The following is a 25,124-nucleotide window of genomic DNA, read 5'->3' as shown; positions in this document are numbered from 1 at the left end:
TTATTTATTATTTCATAATAATTGTTCATTATTCTATAATAACTAAATTGTTTCTTATTCTATAATAATTTAATATAATGAATATTACGTAATAATTTCAGTTATATTTTATATTAATTTGAAAAATACTGTTTGTTTAGATATTACATAACTTTCAATATAAAATAATGTTGATTTATAATATCGTTAGATGTAAAGGCCATAAAGGTATCGGTCGGTGAAGGCCAGTGACATAAACAGAAATAAAAAAAATCGGCAAGAAAATGACTTCGAGAGCTGACGAATTGGTTTCCTTTTGTATCCCGATGAGTAAATATTAATAGTTCTCTTAGTCCATGCTCGTAGACTTAAATAAAAATAATTTAGATCATTTTATATTCACTTAAACAATTTATAATGTATATCTATTGTAATTTGACATACTATTGTTTAAAAATTAAATAGCAATTAATATACCTTGACTCCATAACCATATCCACATTCAATTAATTTCATTCTTTACTAATAACTATTAAAAATGTTTCAGCTTCCCAATTATATTATTAATTGGAAAATCTCAACATAAAAAGTACAATGGAGAAATACTATATATATAATGATTTTACTTCATACATGTTGATTGACAATTTTCTTCTAATATTAAATATTTCGAATTAAATTATAAATTATAGTACAAGTTCTTGATAAAAGGTAAGTGCAAGCGATGAGTCAATAGGGAAAATATTGTTCATTATTTGCGTGTCCATGCCTTTAATTCTTCTCTAAGAAAAGACAATATATTAGTTACAAATTTTCTTCGAAATAAGAACCTCGCTTTTTCTTAGAATTTATGTATGAATATATAGTATGTATGGATAGTGGATATATGTAAGAAACATATATATGTATGTAAAAAACTCATACGAGAGAAACAAATCATAGAAACGATTTTACGTCGCTGCTCTTCATCAACGAAGTCGTACGTATTCGTGTGCATGTGTGCATGTGTACATGTATGCAGCATATATTGAAAACAAAAGAAAGAATTTTTGTCATTGATCTCAGCAATAAAAACAAGAATTTTCTAAGAAATTATATAGGTTTGTAAGCCAATTAATTTAAGTTAGTAACGTTTAAATATGTCGATCAAAGTTTGCTTCATTCTCGTTCTATAGATTCCCGAAAAATATTCGTCGTTTCTTCATCTTCTTCTTCAAGAAAAACCGAACATCTTATATATATTGGAATATTTTTCGTTGATTATTGATAACTTACGAATTACATATAATACTATCTCCAATTTATTAATAATGTATTATTAATTATACTAATCATTAATCAAAATTAAACGAATTATTATTATATTCAAATATTTACAAGATATTGATTAAAACATTTTAATAAATAGAAATAGATTTTTTTATTATTCATATTATTAATTGTATCTGTTTGGACTCGTAAGATAAATAAAAAAAGAAAAGGAACGTACGTATGATAACGAACTTGTGTCTGGCGGAAATATATTTTAATTAAGTATATAAAAATTTATAATCTACTGTCGTTTACTAAAATTTTTTATGGATGTTTTGATTTTTAATTTCATATTACATATTGTTTTTTAATAATATACGAAAAAATTAATATATAATTAATATATAAAAATTAATCTATTGTTATAAATTAATATATTCAAAATGACGCAATGCGAACTATTTGCGTCTTGTCAGTGAACAAAATGCCCATTTTGTCTTCGGTGATATCTATCTTCTTCGTTAATTTCAAGTAAATTGTAAATTTTGTAGATTTTGTAGAATTGTATAGATTTTTTTATAGATTTCTAATTTCTTAAAACTCGATTTATATGTGTAAATGTTGCAAGTTGGCAAGGAACAGTTATATTTAAGAAATATTCGCGAAAATAAAATCGACTTTTTGGTATACCCCGAGTGATCATTGCATCATTTTTTTGAATTTTCTATTCTGATTTTCGCGACATCCATACTTCTCTCGCTTTTTAATGATGTTCTAATTAATAATTCGTCATCAATCGTATTTCGTATTATATCCCATTTTTATATGCGCACACGCGAATGTAGACATATAGATAAGGCCTCTATAGAGCGCGCACACACATATACATATATATTATATATGGACATACAGTTTGGGTTAATTTTATCTACTACTAATAACGAGTTTACATTTTTCAGATTTCCAAAAATTTTACGGATTGGAAAAGCACTGTACACAACAAAGTGGAGAGATTATACAGCCATTGTATAATCTACGTCATACAGATAGATCTATCTCTTTTTAAGGACATATAGGGCTTGATAGAGAGAGATAGGTCGAATTCATTACGTATATACTCCGAGTTACGAATTTCCAGGAAATTCTCTGGCTGAGAATGAAACAAAATGAACCAATATTCAGCCTTCATTTCTACAGAATACTTCGGAATTTCTACAGAGTACTTCGTATTACAGACGTATATACCCCTAAGAAAGCTACGATTAATGTTCTTTCATATTTTAGCATTACATATATTAATTCCAACATATGTTTTACTTCATCACAATTTAATTAATATTATAGCAGGTTGGTTATTAAATAGAAAAATATAGATATTTGTGTATTTCTAATGTAATTCACGCCAGAGTCTACTAGTGCAATTATTATTTTATTATGAAAATTTATACAATTTGTATTAAACGGATTTCTATATGCAACAACCTTAAAACAGTGAGATTTGGAATATCAATATTGCTTAAAATATACTTTCAATATACAAAGCAAACACTACCTGCATACTTTGGTACATTTTTTAATTATTTAGCTTTTATTAATTTTATTAAATAACATTTTATATATTATAATTAATACCTTGATATAATATAATCTTTAATATATTACCTTTAGAGATGATCTATAAGAAATTTTTTATAAATGTTATATTCTTTTTGTGTTATAATGTTGTGTTTGATAATTTTGTGTTGTATGTTTCAGCCTCTCATTTTTCTATTAATGTATCATTCTTCATCATCCTGAAGCAGAATGCTGGTTATATAAGAATCAATAAAAACTTGAAGTTTTTTTTTTTGAATATTACTCAATAATTTTCAAAGATTTTTTATTACAACAATGATATTAATAATCTTCTTTTTACTTTTTTCATATCATTATTGCAATCATACACGAGCAATGAGTAAACCGAGTGTTGTATTGCTAAAGTAAAAACTGAAAACACACGAGATAGAACGTGTTTGTACGTTAATTAAAATTTTTACACGATTCGTGAATAAAATCAACTGTGAGGAGTTTGAAATAAACGTATTTGAATCAATTTTATACAAAGCAGTTAGTTATAAAATCGATATTTGTTCATATAAAGTTTTCTTTTTTTATTTTAAAAATAGTAATTATACCTAAATAGTCGAGATTCGCAAATTAAATTCAGTGTTGTCTTGTAATAAATAAATAATTATCGCATATTACAGTCAATGGATCTTGAATGATGATCAAGAAACTAGTATACATCTTTTATAGGAGAGTATTAACAAATATCTTGATAAATATTTAAATAATAAATTAACCATCTTGTGACAATAAATTTATTCAAAGTTTGTTTTAAGTCTTTTTCCAGATGATTATCATTACAATAATCCACAAAAGTCTCAATTTAGAACAGTTTCAACCTAAGTCGATGTCTATCTTATCTCATTTTCAAACTACTGTGGATCAATTTTCCTTAATTTCAAACTGCAATACGAATATTTTAAAACTATAAGAGAATTTCTGAAGTAGTAAGTGAAAAAAATTGAAATCTCTAATGTTCAATCATGCAGAGAACGAAAGGTTAAAATTGATACGAGTTATTGATTGTAATTTTTTCTAACAAATTATTGATGAGCACATGAGTAAACCCTCTTTCAAAACTGATTTATATTTAATTATTTATCTATTGTGCATGCTTATTTTTATTAACTCAAGACAGGGTCTTTTTGTTTCATTGAATCAAATCGATTTTATAATATATTTATTTAAAAAATGTTTAATTATTGGAAATATATGTTTCAGATATATGATCTCAATTAAATTTGGCTTCCCTTTCTTATATATTAATAATATCAATAGAAGAAAATTGTACATTAATACAATTTTGTTCTGTTTGCTTCTATATGTTAAATATATTCTATTTTTAATTTTTTAGATATATGATGATTAGAATGAATTATATAAATTAGCATTAGAAGTTATATGTAATTAATTCAAAACAATTTCATATTATACGTTATCTTATACACTGATAAAATGTATTAGAGTAAATAACTAATTTTTTTTAATTTCTCATTTCTATTACAGGATCATAATTATCACTTAATTGTACTATTAAAAATTCTAGTTCTAAGATTGTTATTTTTAAAGCTAATTTAAAGTAAAAAAGGCAATTCGGTCGATTATCTGCTACTTAGATATTAAGGTAGTTTGAAAAGTATGAATTTATTTTCTAATCATCTTATTTCATTTTTAATTCCCCAATTTTAGATTATCAATATTGCATTGTAGTAAAAATGGTTGTAAATATGGAATTGTCAAATTTAATATTAAATTTAATGTTAAATTTAGACATATCAATGTTGTACATTTTCCAATAAAATAATAATTATAAAAACATATATACTCTGTACATATCCGGAATATACAAATTATATGTAAAAATGTAATTGATAAATGAGGTAAAGATAAATCGCTTAGCATTTTTTAAATAGATATTTAATATAAAAAGTCCATGCTTTTTTCTCTCAGGTTGGTCAGGGTAAAGTCACAATTTAATGCATTCTTGGTAGGCTTCGATCGAGTCGAAAGAAGATCCATCAAATACGATTAATTAGTATGTTATTATAAACTCATGGATCTCCATATACAACAACCTTCACGTGGTGAGATCTGGGTTCGAATTACTTGTGATTTATATCAATTTAAATCATGTAACGTAAATACTACCGTGTTAGTGATTGCATACTTTAGTAGTACATTTTGAAAATATTTCTTTATGCTAATCGTAGTATAGTATTTGAACATTATACTTAATAACACATTGCTGATCATAATTAAACAAATAAACAGATTAGATCAAATGATCTCTTATAGAAATGTACTGAAGATATTTTCAAATGAATATTTAATTATTATTATTAGTCAATGAAATTAGAAAATCGAAGCTAGATAAAAATTATATTTGAAAAGAAGCTGGCGATTCGTTATGTCGTCAATTAATATCTAATCTTTTCCATCGAATCAAAACATATGTAAATCGTAGCATTTGTAAATTGTCAAAGGTAATTTAGAATATTAATCTTTTTTTAGAACTTAAAATTTGTTTGAAAGAACATCGTTGTTTGTACTCTACAAAATTTCATTATATAAAAAAAGTATTTGTTTCATGCAAGAACTAAAGTAATCTTTGATAATTAACTCCAGTAATTTTCATGTTTTTAATCATGTTTGCAGATTTTATTTTTTATTTAATGGTATAAATAAAAGTTAATATGACAATTAAACATGTGTATTAACGGTAAGACTTCTGATACCGTGCTCTGGCTCCTGGACCACCAAACTTTTTTGGTTCGCATCTCCTTGGATCTGCGACTAGAAGAGTACGATCGTATTGAATTAGAATATCTTTTACTTCCTTCTTGCTTGCTTCGTCGACATCTATAATACAATATATTTGAATATTATAGAATTATAAATAAATGAAAATAAAAGGTATAGTTTAACATATAATTACACTTCTGGTAATAAGCTACAAGAGCTTTGGAAATAGCTTGACGAATAGCATAAACTTGTGCCACATGACCACCTCCATTTACTCTAACTCTGATATCCACGCCAGCGAATTTCTCCTAGAAAGTCATAGTACTCGTTAACACAATTGTAAAAACAATTCACATGCGAGAATCACTTTGCAATAATCTCACAGTTTTTTCAACTATCTATCCTGACTAATCATGTTCAAAATAATTGAACATTATTGAATAAAGTCAAAATTCAGAAATATTTAATGTCTTTTTAACTTCAATTTATAATCAGGCATCTGGGCTAATATCAATCAATTATTAATATAGAACTTCTATCAAACTTGTTAATATAGATTACATTATATGTAATATGGATCAAACTTGTTTATTACCTTTCCAAGAAGTAAGATAGGTTCTTGTAATTTATATTGCAAAACACGCGGTTCGACCAATTCCAATGGTCTTCCATTTACCCGAAGATTTCCACGGCCTCGTTTGCAATAAGCAACTGCAGTTGCACTTTTCTTTAAATGAAAAATATTTGTCAATAATAATTTACAAGAAATATAACATGGCGCGTTACCTTGCGTCCAAAGACTTGCACAGAATGAATCGGTTCTTTTTGTTTCTATAAAGAAATGAGTATATAATATATTTTTATTATTTTCATATAAAATCAATTAGACTGTTGAATCAATTTATCAAGAAATTCAAATAACTCACTTTCTGCATTATGTCAAACACGTGTATTTTTTGGCAAAGAACCACGTGAAAGGAAGTAGATCCGTTAGCTGTGAGGCAGTTGTATCTTTCGAGTCACTGCGTTAATCAAAAATATTAATAATAATAATAACAACAACAACAACAACAACAACAATAATAATAATAATAATAATAATAATAATAATAATAATAATAATAATAACAAACCACGATGATAAGAGTATAATACACACACACACATATGTATCACACTTTATATATTTTATATTCACAGGCTGTATTATATATCTACTTCCTCAAATTTAAATATAATATGGTCTGATTTCGCGCCTAAAACTTCTAGTTATCGTCACAGCGTAGCGCTTATATCGACAGAACAATAGTAAAGAAAATGTTTTTAAAACTCCATATTTCTCAAAATTGTTTAAATCAATAATTTCATGATAGAATAAGAAGAAGAATAAGATGTAAAGTATAAAATAGGCAAAAATAAACATATCTTAATTAATAATAATTAAATTAAATAATCATCCATTAGAGAGTGTATTACATCCATATTAGAGGGCATTCGAATTACTTTATATAGTATTGATTTAGACAAGCTTTTTGAAAACAACACCAAAAAGCGTTTTCATCGACTTTCATTAGCATTTAATGTATACTATCTTCTTTAAATATATTATATTTTTTATGTATGAAATTTATCTTTCGATTCAGTTTTTTATCAGAATATAAAAATCTTTCCAGAGAATCTTCTCCGTCATTTGAATAATGCCAGAAGTTTTTTTAAGTCTTTAAAATTTGTTATATATTTTATATTTTATTTTATTACTGCTTTCACGATAACTTTATTATAAAAATAAGAAGTTATAAAAATAAGATAATTTATTATAAAAATAAGAAGAAAGGAAAACATGATCTATGGGAAGAAAACTTTTAAAGCAATTTATCATCTTTGATTTTATAAAGATTTACACCAACAATAAGTACAGGTGTAATTATTGTCTGATTTTAATGAAGGTCTCATCTTAAAGGTGAAGATATAAGTGGAGATATGACTTTTCCGAAGTTTTCAAAAAGTCTTATTTTTATACTGTATATTCATTTTGAGAATGTTAAATATATATATATATATATATATATATATATATATATATATATAAACAGTATAATTATTTTTATTATAATTATAATTATATTAATATATATAATTATTTATGTTAAGTATATATATATAAACAGTATAATTAATATTTAAATTAACATTTAAATTAATAATTGTTTCAACATTATAAAGCTAATAACTCTCATCATTTAATACTTCACAAACAATTTAATTTTCCTCATATGCACACGGTCGTTATATAAAAATTTTAAGTTTAAGTCAAAAGCAAATGCTATTAATTAAATAAGTACGTTAATGATTTTGACGTTCTCTTTCGCGTTTTGAAACATTCAAATTCACTCTTTCCATACGGTTAATTTTAATAATTTGCAGTACAAATTAAAGTACGATAAACTAATATATAAACAACAATATATTCGCTTAAACATTACATCGTAATATGCGCAAGAGGAAGGCATATAAACTATGCAAAGTGTTACATTCCTAAGCACAGGCCTCAAAAAATTTTAATTCTCAACCTCAAAAAAAAATTAATTCCCTAGAGGAGCTCCTGCATTATAAAATTCGTGTCCTGGCCTTATCTTGCTAGTGCAGTTCAATGGCACGGGACTGGCACCTACCTTTATTTCGACGTTTAAATAATATCAGTTTTATTTTAACGAGTGGCTGTATTACAATTTACTATTGATTTCATAATGTCACGGATTGCGAGGTTGGCTAGCGACGAAACTTGTCAGTAAAAGCCACTTCTAGATTGGTGGAATCGATGGTAATTGAAACTGGACAGATTGATTCTCTTAATCTTTGACTTATGTTGCTTAGTGTTGTTTGATGGTGGTAGGGATGAGACTCTGTGGATTCGTCATGCTCATTCCACGCATGGTCATCCCCTACCTTCTGTATGCTTGGTCTTAATTTATACCATCTCGCTTTTTACGTACAATTATGCTGTTTACAAATTAACATATTAAAATAGTTTAGTACTGACATATGTGTATCTTATAATGTAGGCGTTATATATTACAGGATATTATAATATTCATATTACTAAAAGATTTAGTAATATATATATGTGTATATATAAAGTATATCTATTAATGAATAAAGCTGCTGAGCAAATGATTCCATATAAGGAAATGTTACGTCTCACGAAGCACGGGCTTCAGGAAAAAAAAATTCCCTCCGAGGAATTCCTTCGACGTGAGATTATGTGTCCTTTTGGCCTTCACCTGCTGTGTGCAGTTCTATGGTACGGAATTGGCACTTAGCGGTATACCAAACGGATTATACAAGCCAATAAAATGACACTTTTCTTTCGACAAATGGGAACGCAGTGATTTAACTCTGATCACGTGATATTTCGATGATGAGGATTGGCTGACAGGAACTCGACGCTGAATTCCACTTCTTTTATTGGTGGATTGAATATTTACCACTGGATAGGCTGAATCCTTTATCTTCGGCTCGATTGGCTCGGTTCAGAGCAAATAGAATTGATTGGCGGTGAAATTGCCAAAAAAAGTTGTCGATTGTGCCACGGAGGACGAATTCTTCGATTGCGTTTAAGCGATTTGTAAATAGAAGTGAAATTGAAATTCGTCTCGATAAGAATTGGAAGAGTGAATCCCTTCCTTAGACAAAAAGAATCATTGATTTAGACTGTTTTAATAATGCTCATTTTATTTAAAACAATAACAATAGATGTAACTAAACAAGAATGATGATCGGTTCAAGACAATAGTAACAAAAACTGAGTCGAATGGATCGTATATCGGAATAATAAATAAACAATAACCTGAGCAATAATCGTAACAATTAATACAGCAAAATAACCTAAGCAACAACCTAATGATTAGTACAGCAAAAAATCTAACTAACAATAATCGTCGAAACGGCGTGTGCGGCCGATTAAATAAAGAGCCTTGTCCAATCAGCGAAGGGTGATTTACCGCGTTATCATCATTGGCTCGTTGTAGCTCTGCCCCTATCTGGCAACAGAGATGTCCAATGGCGGCTGCGGATACTTGGGATAATGTGTGTTGTTGGAGATAAAGCTTGTGGACCATGCACGTATCTCATATCTGTGTTCGCGTTCGTTGTTTCTCGCTTTCCATTGTTAGGCATGTCTTTCTTTGACAATGATAGGAAATTGTACATATCTATAATAAATACGTACTTCGTACATACTATATTAAACATATGTCTAATTCTTATATCGGTAAGATAGGTTCCCATATCGTTTATTTATGGTTACATAATTTCCTTTATTCTAAGTCCAGGATCAACGTAGAACGTAACAGTAGATTCCCGCTTCAACTTCAACTTAAGTTAGTATACAAAAACGAGATGTCGTCTGTTCATAACGATGTTCGGAAAAAAGAACGGAGTCACGATTCATAGTTTCATTTTATAAGTCCGGGTTGGCGTAGCATAACAAAACTTATAAACCGATGCAATAAACGTAGGTGGGAATGTTGTTTCCTTAATGCGCTTGTAATTCATATTTTGTTCATAGTTATCATGAAGTCTATTTATATTTTGTGTACGTTTTGTCTGCTTGATATCCGTAAATTACATCGTTTGATTAAATATATAAATGCTTCATATATTTATAAATTACTGACGATACAATAGTTAAATTAGAGAAATTGAAAGATAAAAGTGAATTACTGTGTTCAAGTAAACTGCAGTTTTAATTTATCTTTCCAACTTCTTAATTCAAATAAGAGCATTAATAAAATGTCTCCAACGAAATTAATTAGAAATAGCAGAAATGAATTTGAATATCCAAATGCGAAAAAAAGAAAAATTAATATTCATGACGACAGAACTATTAATGGTTCGATAGAAAAGTTAGAAAGTAATGATACTACCGATTTACATATATTTGATTCATTTTTTTTGGATGATTTTAATGCAATAAATTCGTCTAAGCAGCCTGGAATATTAATGGAAAAAGACATAATAGTAAAAAAAGAAATATTAGATTCTATTACTATTAAAAACGAAAATAAACAAATCGATTCAATTGAAAATATACATGAACGAACCAAAGATAAATGTGAGATATCTGAAAAAATCATTAAACCTAAATGTAAAATGACTTCTGCTATAAAATCTAAACGAAATAAAAGGGTTGAAGACAGTGATGTTTTAATCGAACAAGAAAATATTATGGAAGAATTAAAAGATATAGAAGAAAGTGAACAAATATCAGATAATGATAGGGAGGTTAGTATTATTAATACTGCTTTTTTGAAAATAAAATTTAGAATTGTTCCATTTTGATATTATTAGAAATTAGAAAATTTATATATTAAATTGATACACGAAATACCACCCCAACATACAATTGAAAGTAATGCTGGATGTCGTGGACTCAAGGATCATGAAAAAAAATTATTTGAAAAGTATGGACCGCTTCGTAAAGGTACTTACTCCTTGCAAGAAGATGAAATTATCAAAAAAAATTGGAAAATATTTTGTAAAGTATGTTTCCTTTATTACAAATAACTATTAGAATTTTCTAATAGAACTTTAATTATAATCAATTTTTACAGCTTCACAACTGGAAGATAGATAATGTAAAACCATTCCTATCATTAAAACATAATGGTAAATATTATATACATAGTTTTGAAGAACGACAAAAATTTGTTCAATTTTTAGCTAATGGATTACCATGGAGAACTCTGTATAGTGTATATTGGCGATTCAAAAATTTATATCATAATCATATTTGTCAAAGGTATAAAAATATATCTTGTAATTGATAAACCCTGTAAATTAATAATTATTTATTTGAAATATATATTTCAGATATAGTCCTGAAGAAGATAAAAAGATAATAACTTATGTAGAAAAAAATAATAATCTGAATAAACATAAAGTTTTCTCTGATTTATCTAAAATATTGAATCGTTCTAAGCATTCAATCTGGATGCATTATGAGTTTATTATAAAAAAGCGTAATATTGAAGAGGAGAGTATGTGTATATTTTTTTATTAACAAAAATAAGAACAAGACCTTAAAGTAATTAAATATTTTATAATGTTCTTTTCATTTAACATCTATAGATATTTCTATATTGAACCCAATATGGACGTTATCATTAATTAAGAAATATATTAAAAAATTACTTAAATTAACATTATGTGATGACATACAAGAATTGAAAAATGCTACTATCCCAAAGATAGTTTGGAAAGAGTTGGAAAAGAAATTAAATATAGATCATAAAACACTAAAAAGCTTTTGGGTGTTACAATTACATATGCAGCTATTTTGTCCAAATATCATTTATATGAATGATGTTAAAATACAATTAATAGAATAGTAAGTAATTTTGTAATTAGGAAAAATGATCTCTACAACAAAAAAGTATATCTAAATATACTTTATCAAGTATTATTTTCTTATAGTATGTTTGAGAAAGGTATAACAAATAGCAAAGAAATAGTATGGTCAAATCTTGTAAAATACTTCGATGGAATGACTTCTTCGTTTCTAAATAAAACATTTATATATCTCATGAAGGAATATGATGTAAAAAAATATAGAAGGAAAAGTTTTTTGGGTAATTGATAATCATATATATTATGCATACATTATTAAGATCTTTCTACTATATTAAGTTAATGAAATTATGATCTTTTTTCAGATGCTATAGAATATTTATACGAAAAAAAAATACCAGAAATAAAAAATCATAAATTAGATAGATATTTACCTCAAATTCAATATACTAATGGAAATATAGAAATTTTTACTGAAGAGAAAATGAATAAACTGAAAGATAAACAAAATAAAAAATAAATAACTACAATAAATTATGTACCTTATTTTTCAAATTATCACACATAAAATAATGATAGAACTAATATACATATATTGGATTGTAACATATAAATAAGTTCAGTTATACTCTATTATAATTAATACGTGTCTATACTTCCGAGCAAATTTAATTAATTATGTTACAATTTAATACATATATATAATCAACCACTTTAATTTTTGATAATGATAATATTAGGTTGAAGCTAAAAATATGAAATTTATTTTAGAAAATGTGACAATACATTGATATTTTAGAAATGTGACGATACAAGTGATATACAATTATACGTACAGATATATATATTTTTTTTTACAGTTCACATTGGAATATAATATTTTATGTCTTGTTTTTTTTAGATTCTTTTTCAAGTGCCTTTTCTTTTGCTCTTTGATAAAGAGGAATAAGTTTTCCTTCTTTGGCAAGTATTTTAAGTAATTCCATGATAAGAGGAAGGTAGTTATGTTTTCTTCGAATATTTTCTATTTGATACTGTTTTGATTTTCTTATTTCTTCTTCTATCAATGCTTGTAAACGTTCTAATTCTGCAGGATCACAAACATTTGTTTTTTGACGTTCATAAAGAGTTTTTCTATCAGTTACTATAGCCATTAAATTGAAGTGTATTTCTCCTTCATTATATCTATACAAAAATTTCATTACAATCCCTAGTAAAGGTATAAGGCAAAGTATTTTTAAATTAATTAAATTATAAAACTTACTTATTTATACGTTTTTGAATGATAGGTTTGGCTGCTTGAACCCATTGATCGCCGACTGGACATGGTCCTAAATCCATAGGTCCATCCTTTAGTCCATCAAGTTCATATAATCGACCATCAATTGGTACATAACTCACAAAATGGAATACATCGTCATCTTTAGATGCTTGCTTAGTATCGTACTCGAATAAAGTTTGTCTAAAAATATTATATAAAACAAATATATAAAAATACTTAATCTCAATACTCTTTAAAGAAAATTTTAATTTCACCTCGAAAAAGAATTATGAACTTCTCTAATAACATCAGAATTACTTAAAGCAAGACCACGCATATTTGCATCAAAACTCTGACAAAAGTTTTTAAACTCCTCCAAATTAGGTCCCAATGATATGTCTGAGTGTTTACAATTTAAAAGTACACTCAGTATTGCCTGTGTAGCGCAAGCATTATTTATGACCTATGTTATAAAGAAATTATATAATTTTAGAACATTATTTGATATATTAGCATATTATACATATTTTCATATAAATATATATAATATTATATATAAATATATAACATTAAATATTATATTTCAAATATACCTGTTTTGCAAAAAAAATCTTATCTAATCTACTATCTTGTACGATACTTCCTGATGGTTCATCATCTTGTACCCATTTAAATAAAAATATCAAACCGTGAACTGGCCTGAAAAACATAAAACATTTTTTATTACATACAAAAATATCGTACATTTATAATACTTGACATGCATTTTCACAGAAATATAGATTTTTTTTTATGATAAATATAAATGCATACTTTAAATTCTCAAATTGTGCTTCGTCCAAACTCCATAATTCTTCGACTTGAGCTCCCTTAACGCCTAAGAACACACGGATATAACTAAATTTTATCAGTAGAACGAGTATAAATCAAATAATATTAACCTTTTTTTTCAATCGATTAAAAAGACAATTCAAAAGGAAATTTCAATAATTATAATATTTATAACATGTTGTAATACCTTATAATTATGGAATGTAAAAAATATTGAGATCGTTATTTACCAAACTCTTTAATTAATTCCGTAAAAACACCAGGATCGCTTTCAATAAGACACCAATTTCCTGCAGAATCAGCCATGTTTTGAAACTCTGATTATAAATTCACCTACATCATTAATTTTCTTGTCACAACTTCCATGCCGGTAACATAGATCTCAATAAACTTCGTTAATACTTTAATAGATGTCTCTTCGTATCATTTAAAAGTCACGTGTGCAATTTTTGACTTTATTGTTTTTGATTGATTTAAATGAATCAAAAAGATCAGTAAGGATTAGGTTATAAAGTTAATTATAATATGAATCGCACAGATTATTTATTGCATAAATATATGTGATTATAAAGTTTAATTGCAAATACATGTTATTTATCTCACAGTCTTATCTCTGTATAACCTATACAATTATTAATTTTCTAAATAACATTCAATTATCAAGAAGAAAATTTTCTTAGTAAATGTTAATAAAGTATTTAAACTTGCTTATGTATTGTTACGATATAACTTTACAATGCATTTAGATTCTGATTTTAATTCAGACATGGAATGTAACGAAGGATCTTCCAATGCAAATATAAATCATAATTCTTCTGCTGCAGGTATATATATGTGTAATATCATACAATGTAATATCTTTATTATTACAAAACATAACATTCATTTATTTATTTTATATCTTAAAGGTAGTAGTAAAGAATTTTTAACTTTAAATGAAAATGAAGAAGAAGATGAAACAGTAAAAGCTATAATCAGATCTAAAGAATTACACAGAACTCATCCTCCGACGATTACATTAGATGATTTTATAGTAGACATATGTTTTCATCCTCAAAATGATATGATTGCTGTGGCTAATATCCTAGGAGATGTTTTATTGTAAGTTAAAAACTATAAATAATAATGTTATACTATATATTTAATAATAATATACTTCTCATGTATTAGATTCAACTATACTAACGAAAAGACGAAACTTGTATCATCCATGGAATTACATCTCAAAGCTTGCAGAGATATTGAATTCAATCATGATGGTAAAAAACTTTTTTCTACAGCAAAAGACTTATGTATAATGATTACAGATGTGGAAACTGAAAAATTAATAAGATTATATGAAAATGCTCATGAGTATGTTCAAAATTAATAAGTAGCATTTCTTCTCTTTTATATTTAAAATTTTAATTAGACAAAAAGTAATATATTTGTATTTTTTAGACAACCTGTATATACCATGAATATTCTTGGAGAAAACACATTTGGAACGGGTGATGATAATGGTGTTGTTAAATGTAAAACTTTATATTTATACATTATTATACATATATTTGTTTGATATATTTTAATTTTATTAAAATGAAAATATTTTTTTTTCATAGTATGGGATCTTAGACAGAGAGGTAATACTCCTATATTTTCAATAAAACAAATGGAAGACTATGTTAGTGCTATGATTACGAATAGCGATAATAAATATCTAGTATGTGCTAGTGGAGATGGATCGCTTACAACATTTAATATGACTGCAAAAAAACTGCATATTCAGGTATCTTCTTACTTATAGACTACTTTTTTTATTTTAACATTACTTAATTTTAAATCAATAGTCCGAAGAATATGAAGAAGAATTATTATGCCTTGGTCTATTTAAATCAGAGGCAAAGATCTTAGCTGCTAGTAGCAAAGGAAAACTGTATGTATTTAATTGGGGAGAATTTGGTCTTCATTCAGATGAATTTCCAAGCTTAACAAAAAAAGCTCTAAATTGTATGATACCTATTACGGAGAATATTGTAATAACTGGTGGTGAAGATGGAATACTTAGGTAAATGTTAAATTTCTCTAATAATATATATTATAATAAAAAGAATTTGTTATTTAGATATCTAATATTGATTTACAGAGCAACAAATTTATTTCCGCATCATCATCTTGGTATAGTAGGTCAGCATAATTTTTCTATTGAAGCACTTGATGTTAATAGTGATGGTACCTTAATAGCATCCTCTTCTCATAACGACGATATCAAATTTTGGAACGTAGAGTATTTGGAAACATTAAATACTTCTGAGCGTAGGAAGGGTGGTAAACAAAAACAAATGATACATAATCTACCAAGTAGTAAAGTTAATAATGCGTCAGATTTTTTTGCAGATCTTTGATCTTTTATATTATTGGTAAATATTCTTTTTATTATCATTATTTTCTTTCATACATAAGCGTACATTTTTATATATATTTAAAATAAATGTATATCAAATATCTGAATATCTGTTGAATATCATGGAGAATTTGAATATATTATATATAAACTTGCATTATAAATTAAAGAAAGTTTAAATAATTATAAAACTCTTATTTTATCTGCAATTATACACGTCATACTGACATCTCTCATTTGAATTTTAATAATTTTTAATAGAATATAAAATATGAAGACATGATCAATAAAATATAAATATATATTTTAAATATCAATGTATATATCTAAAAATGAACACATAGGAGTATAAGAAAGAATGAATTACAGTAAACAAATGCAAAAACAATAAAATCGCATTTACTTTTCCTTTGTGTTCATAATTCAGATGAGAAAATGTATATTTTGATAAAAGTTACACACAGGCGCACATACACACATATACACATTTATAATATACGGAATTTATATTTAAGAAATAACAGGTTTTACTCTGTTTATTTAAATGCACAATATGCGCACACATACATTACAGATATACTTTACAAATGTTATCATAATCCCACAATTCATCGAATCATTGGATCACTTTTAAATGATTTGACTTGAACATCACTTGTAAATATTTTTTATGCTCGATATTGGTATATTTTATAACTGCAAGAAGATGCTTGGTTTTTTGTTCTAAAGGCATTAATTACTATCAATGTCCTTTAACATGGAAAAGAAATAAAATTCTGTTTTTTGTATTAAGCACAATATTAATCACGATTTTTTTAGATAATATTATAAATCCAATACAGTATTTATTTCATTGCACATATTAAATGATTTATTTATACAAATAATAAGTTTCAGAAAAATATCTAAAACCTTTAATGTTTATTAATCAGTTAGATATATTTTAGAAGAAATATTGTATTAAAAGCAATTCTGCAATAATCCAACGTTAAAAATTCTGAATGTAAAAACTTAATATTATGCATTGAAATCTCTTGAAAATAAATCTATCAGTCTTGAAAAAATTTACTATTTATTCTTGCAGATGATTTTTTCACAAATTTACCTTTATTGATGATTCATTTGACGTAAATACTCCGGAGCATGATAATGTTGTTGAGCATGTGCAAGCGAAGGATGTATTGGTGGTGGAAAACAACGAACATGTTCTACACTGGTTGCATCACTATCTCCACTTTTTAAATACTTATTTAATACAGCAAAAATTTGAGAATTTAATACTTGGAATCTCCTTATACGATCAACCATTCTTTTTAAACGCTGTAAAAAAATAGAAAAGGAAAACAAAAATATGATTAAATGAATAAGTATAAAAAGATAACATAAAAGAAATTTGAATAAAAATAATAATACATACGATTCCTTTGACATTTTCATCCTTGCCATCTACGCGCTGCACTCTGAGAATATGATAGCAAAAATCAAGAGCTTCGAACCTTCTTTGTTGGCCAAGAAGAACTATCATAGCGCATCCAGCCCAATGTAAGCCTTCACCAAATAATTCCCTATGGCATATATTATATATTTGATTTTATTTCATATAAAAACTAAGAATAACAATTCTGTTATATTACTGACTCAACAGTAAATTCTGTATCTCCAACAGGAATGCAATATACAAATTGTAAAGCACTCCAAAGTCTATGGAATTCTGTACATTCGTCTACATTCATTACTCCATTTGCAGGTGGTGGTCCAATCCAAATAGGATCATCTAAAAAACTGCGTAATCTGCTAAGTACTATTTCAAATATTGATAAGCCACAACAAAGTCGTTCTCTTGTTAATAAGTCTCCTTCTCTAGCAATCATCGCTTGCTAGAAAAATAAATAACAAACAGTTATGTATGATTTGATAATTATTAATTCATTTGTATTATTAATTACCTTAGCAGTACCCAATTTATCTACATTAGGTACAATCTGTAATGCTGCGTATTTGGCTTCAAGTCGTTTTTGTTTGGTTTCAGGTTTCTCACCCTCTAAAATTTTATTCATTAATAGAAGTTATTAAATATTGTTTGAATAATAAAATTATATTATTCAAGTAAAAAATTGTACCTTTACAATAAGGTCTAGGTAATATATTTTGGAATGGTGCTGCATGTAATAAATCGCAAACTTCTTCTTGCGAAAGTGCTTGCTCCATCAGAAGACAAAATAAAATGGTATTACCAAATTCTCGAAAATTATGAAATAATTCTGTTTTTGCATCGGGATATTGTACGATATCGTTTAATTGAGCATGATAATATCCCAATACTCCAGGAGATCCATAATCATAACGAGGAAGCTTACAAACTTTTGGCATAGCTTCCATTAAAGTTTTAGTGAACTGGTGTAAGCTTCCTTGAATTAATGACTTAACTATTTTTAAAAGTTCCTCCATAACTACTGCTATACCTTGATATCCTAATAATTTACACATAGTACGGAAATGATATGGCCCAACAAATCCAGAATATTGTCCATATTGGGTACTATATGCTAAATTTAATTGCTTGCTACCCCAGAGATAATGATGAGACATTTGTGGCGGTTTGTCTCTATGTACTGGTTGTACAAATTGAAGACCACGACATTTAACAAACCTTTAAACAAATTTTCTATGAATGAACATTAGTTGTAATAAGTAAAGAAATAATTTAGAAGATTTATTTTACCTATTCGTTGCAGCATTGTAACAATAATTTGGTAAAAAGTCATAATTCAATTCCCAAAATACATGAAGTGTTATTCTTCCATATGGAGCAAGAACATTATGATTTGCTTCTCTAAACATAGCATCGTATTCATCAAGTGCAAGCCATTTACTTAATAGTTTATGAGTAAGCCGATTAACTTGTAATAATCCTTCTAGTTCCTATATATATATTTATGTATGTATGTATGTATGCATGTACAAGTGTGTATATGCACATACACAATACACAATATTATTAATAAACTTAATAAAATATTTAAAAAAATAACTTTTACATTTTATATGTTAATAAACTAAATTTAAATATAAATCAGATATAAATATAAATATATAAACCTTAGCTTGTTACAAAAGTAATAATAAAGTGTAATAATCTTATAATTTCAACTTACCACTACTCCTGTAATATCCCCAGATTCAAATTTACTAATTGCCAGATCTAATGATTTTTGCATATCAGCATTGATACGTTGTGTGATTAGTTTATTTAAATCAATGCTTCTTCCCAATAATTGGACATGTCGTTGTTTTAATAAAGTTTCATATCTATTAGCACGGGGATAAGAAAGTAAATATGCTCCTAAAGCTACGCATTCTACTCTAAATCGTTTATCTAATAAAATACTAGCAGCTAATTGTTTATAATGAGCAAAAATTTGTTCGCTTAATTTATAGACAAACTGATCGAAACATAAATTAACTTCAGCCTCTACTTCATCGTAAAGAAATTGTTTACGAAATATTGTTAATGCATACAATGCACTATCATTGTACAGATCCAAGGGATATAGAACATATCTAAAAAATATAAAAATGAAATAATCAAGTATTATTTTAGTTTTTATATATATTAGTATATGTACTTAATATACGTATAGTATTTTTACATACTCCATCATTGATGGTTCTTTGCTTCTCAGTATATGATCAGTCAATATCCAAGGCATAGACATTTCAATTGGAAACTATAATAAAGAATATAATTATAATGTAAACTTTTGCATAGATCGTAAGATAATATTATGTATGATAGTAGATAGAATACTTGAATTCGTTTCTCCATTGTAATTAAATCGCTGCATTCCTCATTATGCTGATGTCGTACTTGACATTTCTAATTATTAAATAATAGTTATATATTATAAAAATGTACGTTTAAAAAACACTTAATTTCGTATGTATGTGTGTGCGCGCACGCGCGTGTATATATTCACATAAAAATAATATAATTAAAATATTTCATTTATAAGATATTTACTATTTGTAAATAAAAAATTATACATTAAACTCTATTATAATTTTTTCAAGTTCATTGAAATAATTGAAGTAAAATATGTTTAAAATAAACTAAACAATAAAGTTATTTAATATTAACTTAATTTATAAAGAAGAAGTATGTTCACCTGAATTTTTCGACCCATAGTCATTTCTAAATAAAATTCTCTATACCATAATTGTGACAAGTCACAACAATTTTGTAACGACTCTAGAAATAAGTATAGAGACATTATTACATTATTTAAAAAAATTTTTAAGTATACATACCACTAAAATTTAAAAGATAACTCCAGTAAAAACTGGTTTTATGAAATTGATCAATTTGTACAAGATATTGGCCATCAATATCTTTTCTCAATGTACGCTTTCCACCACTCTTATCAGCAATTAATGATTCCAACATAGTACGAACCATATACAGTTGCGTTGAGGAAGGACCTGCATGAAAATATTCAAATAAAATAGTACAAACACAAAACAAATTGGAGATATTCACAAAACAATATTTATTATTATTTTGATTGCAACTAACCAACATTTCTTCGTGGAACTTTAATACCAAATCCATTATCTGGATCCTTTTTTCCCTTTAAAGCAGGATCTCCTAATGGTTCAACTCCAAAATGCCAATCAGCGCAAGTTTCTCTCACAGAAACAATTATACTAAAAAAAAAATTTGTATACTGTTACTTATTACATACAAGTATAAAATATTGTTGAGCTATTAAATGCGTATTATTTTTTGAAAACAGTATTAACAATTTGCAAACCTTCGAATAAGATCTTTTTTATTTTTTATAGCCTTTCTTAGAGGCTCACGTAAAGCAAGTTGTACAAAATCTTGTAATTCTGCATAAATATTCCGACGTATTGCATCAATAAATACTGTTTCCATGCGTGCCATTAATACTTGTAATCCTTTAATCATTGCAATGACTTCAATGAGTGCAAATTTTTCTTCATCAGTATAATTATAACGTGTGGCCTATAAAAAAAATAGAATATTTATTTTTTATTTTAATAATATTAAATAATCAAAGAAGACAACAATAAAATTTACTCTTTCATATTCTTCTGCTTCTTGAGGACACTCTTTATTCATATGATGATCTGTTGGATGAAGCAGTTTCCAACTATAAAGTTCTGTGACAACACTTGTCCATTGAGAAAGTAATTGTAATCCACGTAAAGCTAATTCTGCAGTGTCACGATTTTCCACGTCACTACCACATTCTTTGTAAGTCGTAGTTACTTCATTACTATATCTATATCATAATGGAAAAAGGAATAATATATTAGCTTTATTTAGTAACTTATTAAAGAATGTTATAGATAAATGTGTTATACCTTGCTAATTCACTTATATATTTTACATGATCATCTCTAATTTGAGGCAGATGAACCATAAGATCAGCTTGTGGACTTATATTATTGGAAGATGAAGAAAGTGGCCATTTGGAAGCATCAAAATGTTTTGAACGTTTAATATAATTAAATGGCGCAATCTGCATATCACCGAATAATGGTACTACTTCTAAATTTTTAAATATTCTATCAATTCTATCTAATTTCAATTTTTTCTTCTGATCCAATTTGTTTATGTTGCATAATTCACTATCCATCAAGAATAAACCAAATCCCATAACTTTGACTAACATATGTTTTTCATTTGGAGTAAGATACATTTTAGTTTCAAACATATAAACACATATATTTACAACATCTGCTAGTAACTCTTCATAACCTGGGATTTTTTCTAAATTTTCTTTTACAGTATCACGAATCTTATTTTGTGTTGCCAAAAACATTGATAAATTTTGAGATTCTTGAAGTGTTTGAGAATCGGACATAACTTTTAGAAATTGTGCAGCTCTAAAATAAAATATATATATATATATATATATATATATATATATATATATATATATATATATATATATATAATTTATATTATATAAAACATAATAAATAAGGAGAAAATTTATTTACCTCCTATAAGTAGAGTAATCATTTTTGACACTAGACTTCATATTTTTCAATTCATCCAAGACAGCAAACATATTTATGAACTTTCCCAAAGTCAACAAATATGCTTCAGATACAAAATCTTTTCTTTTTTCATGATGGCACAAACGTTTTACCTCTCCTGAAAATCTTTCTATGGCTTTCCGCTAAATAAAAATATTGTATATTTAGTAAATATATTGATTTTTTAAAAAGAGAGATAGAATATATTTTGATAAATTACATACTTGGAAATACATAAAATTTAGTAATTTATTAACTTCAGGTGCAAGTACTTCTACTGTTTTTTCATAAATTTCAACTCTATTTGGTTGTTCGTTTGATTTTGGTTGTGGAATAGCACGTGAACAACATCTCCATGTGTATAACATAACGGCATGTTCTAATCCTTCCTCTAACAGTTCATTCTATAAAATATTTATAATTTGATCACTTTCTTAATACTATTTGTTCCATATTACTCACAAAAACATGTTAAAAAATATGTTATTCTTACCAAACTAGCATGAACAGTAGCCTCTTCAATATATTTGGCAATACCAGTAACAAAACCATTTCTATCTTCAAAATTAGTATCAAAATTGGCTTGATAGACAACAGAACATGGTTGAGCTTCGATGCAAGGCTGCTCATCTGGCAAAGTAAACTCGTCGAGTACATCGACATTGGAAAGAGCATCACCCAAAGTTACTTTATCGGTAGCCATAATTTCTTTCTTATTAATAACAATAATTAAATCCTCATAGTCTACACAAAGTAAAATGTTTAATCAAACAATGATATTATGACCATGAAACAAAATAAATTTATTTATTGTTTTTGCATTATTCTATGCTGTAAATAACATATTTATACCAGAGCATAGCTTTAAAATTTTTTATTTATACAAACACACACACACGCGCGCGCGTAAAATGAGTAATGAAACTTTGTTTAAACAGTTCAAAAAGCACAAGATATTTTAACACACACTGTGCATACAAAGATTTCCCCCATAGCACCTCCCAGGTGGTGGGGATGAAAAAAGGCAGATGATTTTGGTTCGTTCTATTTAATCAGTGTCAATTCGAATCCTGCAATATTTTAATTTCGATAAAAGTTAACTAATTTTCTACATCTTCAAGTAAATTTATTTCATTGCAATCATAAATAATATAAAATTTGTTTGCATTGTTCAATATATTAACAATTGTATTATATGTAAACCACACACAGCATTTCACGTTTTTATTATAGAATATACTGAATGTGATTCATAAGTCGTTTGTTCAATCAAGTTGCACTTTCTATGTATTTAACAGATTGTATTTGTACATATGCGTGCATTTGATGATTTGTGAGAAATATTTTTTAATGGTTCAAATTTACTCGTTTCATTTTTTAATTATAAGTAAAAAAATTCGATTAGATGTAAATCATTTTTTGGAATATAATTTATTATTTATTACGTTTTTATTATATTAAGAAACTGATTGATCACATGTAAATTTAGAGAATGGAAATTGTGATGGGATAATACTGGTTACATGCACTTTTCATATAGTAACATGAGGTTTCGACCAGTCACGTTGCTTCATTTAGTCCATGTAACAGTAGCCATACAATAACAGTAATGGTCGAAAAATTCAATATATTGTGTTACATCCTATGCTGATTCTAGATTTAAGATAGAACTATGTAACCATAGATTAGCAATATCTACTCCTTTTGTAGAATTGAAATGAGAACCTACCCTAACCAATATAAGGATTAGACATATGTTTATAATAAATAGGCACTAAGCCTCCCATCATTATACAAAGAGAAACGTGCCCAAACAAATAGAAAGCGGGAAATACCGGACGCCAACACAAATGTCAGACACGTGCGTTGGGTCCATAGAGCCTTATCTACACCAGCATGCAGGATCCCAAGCGTCCGCAGCCGCCATTGGACATCTCTGCCGTCAAATAGGGGGAGAACTACGATTAGCCAATGATGACATCGCGGCAAATCGCTCTTCGTTGATTGGATAACGTTTCTTATTTAACCGGCCGTACACGTCTTCTCAACGATTATTATTTAGATTATTGCTCAAACCATTTTGCTGTATTAGTCTCGACGGTTATTGTTAGATTATTGTTGCTTATATCATTTTGCTGTACAATTCACTACAATTATTATTGTTAGACTGTTGTTGCTTAGATCATTTCACTGTACTAATTCACTACGATCGTTATCACTACTGTCTTGAACCGAATATTATTCTTATATCTGTTGTTATTGTTTTAAATAAATTGAATATTATTAAACAGTCTAAGTTAATAATCTCGGTTATGCCTGCGGAAACGACTCGCTCTTCCAATTTTTATTGAGACGAATCTCAATTCCACTTCTATTTACAAATCGAGGAATTCGTTCTTCGCAGCACAGTCGACAAGTTCTTTTACACAATTTCACCGCCAATCAATTTTACTCTCTCTCTCTCTGGACCCGAGCCAATCGAAAAAAAGATAAGGGAATCGGCCTATCCGGCAGTAAAATATATTCAATCCACCAATAGAAGAAGTGGATTCCACCGTCGAGTCCCTGTCAACCAATCCTCATCATCAAGACAGAGGTAAATTGCCATTTATCAAGCATAAAGATAGGTGTTATTTGATTGGCTTGTGTACGCCG

General features: G+C 27.1%; 5 protein-coding genes and 1 long non-coding RNA gene across 16 annotated transcripts; 3 read left to right on the top strand and 3 right to left on the bottom strand.

The window, feature by feature from the left end:
- The first annotated feature begins 106 nt into the window (after positions 1-106).
- On the top strand, positions 107-3,082 carry LOC127070249 (uncharacterized). Of its 3 annotated transcripts, XR_007784433.1 has the most exons (3): positions 107-309; positions 527-690; positions 2,190-3,082. It is a non-coding gene; the product is annotated as an uncharacterized LOC127070249 (long non-coding RNA). The 3 variants fall into 3 exon arrangements; XR_007784435.1 differs by lacking the exons at positions 107-309; positions 527-690 and adding an exon at positions 890-1,079; XR_007784434.1 differs by lacking the exons at positions 107-309; positions 527-690 and adding an exon at positions 1,488-1,761.
- Positions 3,083-5,463: 2,381 nt separating this feature from the next.
- Positions 5,464-8,384, bottom strand: LOC127070248 (40S ribosomal protein S16). Of its 2 annotated transcripts, none has more exons than XM_051007978.1 (6): positions 8,250-8,384; positions 6,504-6,599; positions 6,364-6,408; positions 6,173-6,304; positions 5,771-5,885; positions 5,464-5,694 (listed from the first exon to the last, which is right to left on the bottom strand). In XM_051007978.1, the coding sequence occupies exons 2-6, from the start codon at positions 6,510-6,512 to the stop codon at positions 5,549-5,551; spliced, it is 447 nt and encodes a 148-aa protein (XP_050863935.1). In that variant the 5' UTR covers positions 6,513-6,599; positions 8,250-8,384; the 3' UTR covers positions 5,464-5,548. The 2 variants fall into 2 exon arrangements, with proteins under 2 accessions (XP_050863935.1, XP_050863936.1); XM_051007979.1 differs by lacking the exon at positions 8,250-8,384 and adding an exon at positions 6,711-6,731.
- A 1,268-nt stretch (positions 8,385-9,652) lies between these two features.
- Positions 9,653-12,846, top strand: LOC127070245 (transcription termination factor 1-like). Of its 4 annotated transcripts, none has more exons than XM_051007972.1 (8): positions 9,653-9,847; positions 10,567-10,860; positions 10,927-11,118; positions 11,190-11,377; positions 11,449-11,615; positions 11,707-11,965; positions 12,052-12,206; positions 12,291-12,846. In XM_051007972.1, the coding sequence occupies exons 1-8, from the start codon at positions 9,662-9,664 to the stop codon at positions 12,443-12,445; spliced, it is 1,596 nt and encodes a 531-aa protein (XP_050863929.1). In that variant the 5' UTR covers positions 9,653-9,661; the 3' UTR covers positions 12,446-12,846. The 4 variants fall into 4 exon arrangements, with proteins under 4 accessions (XP_050863929.1, XP_050863930.1, XP_050863931.1 ...); XM_051007973.1 differs by lacking the exon at positions 9,653-9,847 and having other exon boundaries at positions 9,857-10,860; positions 11,190-11,244; positions 11,299-11,377; XM_051007970.1 differs by lacking the exon at positions 9,653-9,847 and having other exon boundaries at positions 9,859-10,860.
- On the bottom strand, positions 12,667-14,397 carry LOC127070247 (ubiquitin carboxyl-terminal hydrolase isozyme L5). Its single transcript, XM_051007977.1, has 6 exons — positions 14,248-14,397; positions 14,000-14,063; positions 13,780-13,885; positions 13,462-13,649; positions 13,190-13,387; positions 12,667-13,110 (listed from the first exon to the last, which is right to left on the bottom strand). Exons 1-6 carry the CDS (start codon positions 14,321-14,323, stop codon positions 12,807-12,809), a joined length of 936 nt encoding a protein of 311 aa, XP_050863934.1. The 5' UTR covers positions 14,324-14,397; the 3' UTR covers positions 12,667-12,806.
- A 53-nt stretch (positions 14,398-14,450) lies between these two features.
- Positions 14,451-18,092, top strand: LOC127070246 (WD repeat-containing protein 55 homolog). 2 transcript variants are annotated; one of them, XR_007784432.1, is made up of 8 exons: positions 14,451-14,841; positions 14,926-15,118; positions 15,188-15,370; positions 15,458-15,531; positions 15,619-15,785; positions 15,847-16,064; positions 16,143-17,942; positions 18,067-18,092. XR_007784432.1 is itself a non-coding variant. In XM_051007975.1 (8 exons), exons 1-7 carry the CDS (start codon positions 14,754-14,756, stop codon positions 16,399-16,401), a joined length of 1,182 nt encoding a protein of 393 aa, XP_050863932.1. In that variant the 5' UTR covers positions 14,451-14,753; the 3' UTR covers positions 16,402-16,416; positions 17,485-17,819. The 2 variants fall into 2 exon arrangements, 1 of the variants encoding a protein (XP_050863932.1); XM_051007975.1 differs by lacking the exon at positions 18,067-18,092 and having other exon boundaries at positions 16,143-16,416; positions 17,485-17,819.
- Positions 16,922-24,086, bottom strand: LOC127070244 (cytoplasmic FMR1-interacting protein). Of its 4 annotated transcripts, XM_051007967.1 has the most exons (20): positions 23,439-23,903; positions 22,963-23,213; positions 22,694-22,873; positions 22,431-22,612; positions 21,789-22,313; positions 21,502-21,706; positions 21,212-21,426; positions 20,974-21,104; positions 20,709-20,879; positions 20,567-20,649; positions 20,209-20,277; positions 20,055-20,128; positions 19,556-19,961; positions 19,123-19,322; positions 18,521-19,050; positions 18,347-18,441; positions 18,039-18,277; positions 17,818-17,965; positions 17,506-17,720; positions 16,922-17,150 (listed from the first exon to the last, which is right to left on the bottom strand). In XM_051007967.1, the coding sequence occupies exons 1-19, from the start codon at positions 23,443-23,445 to the stop codon at positions 17,508-17,510; spliced, it is 3,924 nt and encodes a 1,307-aa protein (XP_050863924.1). In that variant the 5' UTR covers positions 23,446-23,903; the 3' UTR covers positions 16,922-17,150; positions 17,506-17,507. The 4 variants fall into 4 exon arrangements, with proteins under 4 accessions (XP_050863924.1, XP_050863926.1, XP_050863925.1 ...); XM_051007969.1 differs by lacking the exon at positions 23,439-23,903 and adding an exon at positions 23,915-24,086 and having other exon boundaries at positions 16,922-17,720; XM_051007968.1 differs by having other exon boundaries at positions 16,922-17,720; positions 23,322-23,903.
- Positions 24,087-25,124: the final 1,038 nt, after the last annotated feature.

Source organism: Vespula vulgaris, chromosome 17 (genome assembly GCF_905475345.1).
Source record: "Vespula vulgaris chromosome 17, iyVesVulg1.1, whole genome shotgun sequence".
Classification (NCBI taxonomy): domain Eukaryota; kingdom Metazoa; phylum Arthropoda; class Insecta; order Hymenoptera; family Vespidae; genus Vespula; species Vespula vulgaris.
The sequence above is the reverse complement of the archived record's forward strand: the minus strand, read 5'-3'. Positions and strand labels throughout refer to the sequence as shown.

What these genes read in the sequence shown, in the direction of transcription:
- LOC127070248 (XM_051007978.1), bottom strand. An exon ending in TGCAAGTCTTTGGACGCAAG is followed by an intron (nt 6,305 to 6,363) that starts GTAACGCGCCAT and finishes TTTCATTTAAAG; the next exon opens with AAAAGTGCAACTGCAGTTGC. An exon ending in CTATCTTACTTCTTGGAAAG is followed by an intron (nt 5,886 to 6,172) that starts GTAATAAACAAG and finishes ATGACTTTCTAG; the next exon opens with GAGAAATTCGCTGGCGTGGA.
- LOC127070245 (XM_051007970.1), top strand. Translation starts at nt 10,369, where the DNA reads ATGTCTCCAACGAAATTAATTAGAAATAGCAGAAATGAATTTGAATAT. An exon ending in ATTGGAAAATATTTTGTAAA is followed by an intron (nt 11,119 to 11,189) that starts GTATGTTTCCTT and finishes CAATTTTTACAG; the next exon opens with CTTCACAACTGGAAGATAGA. An exon ending in TAGAAGGAAAAGTTTTTTGG is followed by an intron (nt 12,207 to 12,290) that starts GTAATTGATAAT and finishes ATCTTTTTTCAG; the next exon opens with ATGCTATAGAATATTTATAC.
- LOC127070247 (XM_051007977.1), bottom strand. Translation starts at nt 14,323, where the DNA reads ATGGCTGATTCTGCAGGAAATTGGTGTCTTATTGAAAGCGATCCTGGT. An exon ending in GGAATTAATTAAAGAGTTTG is followed by an intron (nt 14,064 to 14,247) that starts GTAAATAACGAT and finishes GTGTGTTCTTAG; the next exon opens with GCGTTAAGGGAGCTCAAGTC. An exon ending in AGATTTTTTTTGCAAAACAG is followed by an intron (nt 13,650 to 13,779) that starts GTATATTTGAAA and finishes TTTATAACATAG; the next exon opens with GTCATAAATAATGCTTGCGC.
- LOC127070246 (XM_051007975.1), top strand. Translation starts at nt 14,754, where the DNA reads ATGCATTTAGATTCTGATTTTAATTCAGACATGGAATGTAACGAAGGA. An exon ending in TGATAATGGTGTTGTTAAAT is followed by an intron (nt 15,532 to 15,618) that starts GTAAAACTTTAT and finishes TTTTTTTCATAG; the next exon opens with TATGGGATCTTAGACAGAGA. An exon ending in GGTGAAGATGGAATACTTAG is followed by an intron (nt 16,065 to 16,142) that starts GTAAATGTTAAA and finishes ATTGATTTACAG; the next exon opens with AGCAACAAATTTATTTCCGC.
- LOC127070244 (XM_051007966.1), bottom strand. An exon ending in TATATAAGTGAATTAGCAAG is followed by an intron (nt 21,707 to 21,788) that starts GTATAACACATT and finishes ATTATGATATAG; the next exon opens with ATATAGTAATGAAGTAACTA. An exon ending in CTATGGGTCGAAAAATTCAG is followed by an intron (nt 20,278 to 20,566) that starts GTGAACATACTT and finishes TTTAATAATTAG; the next exon opens with AAATGTCAAGTACGACATCA.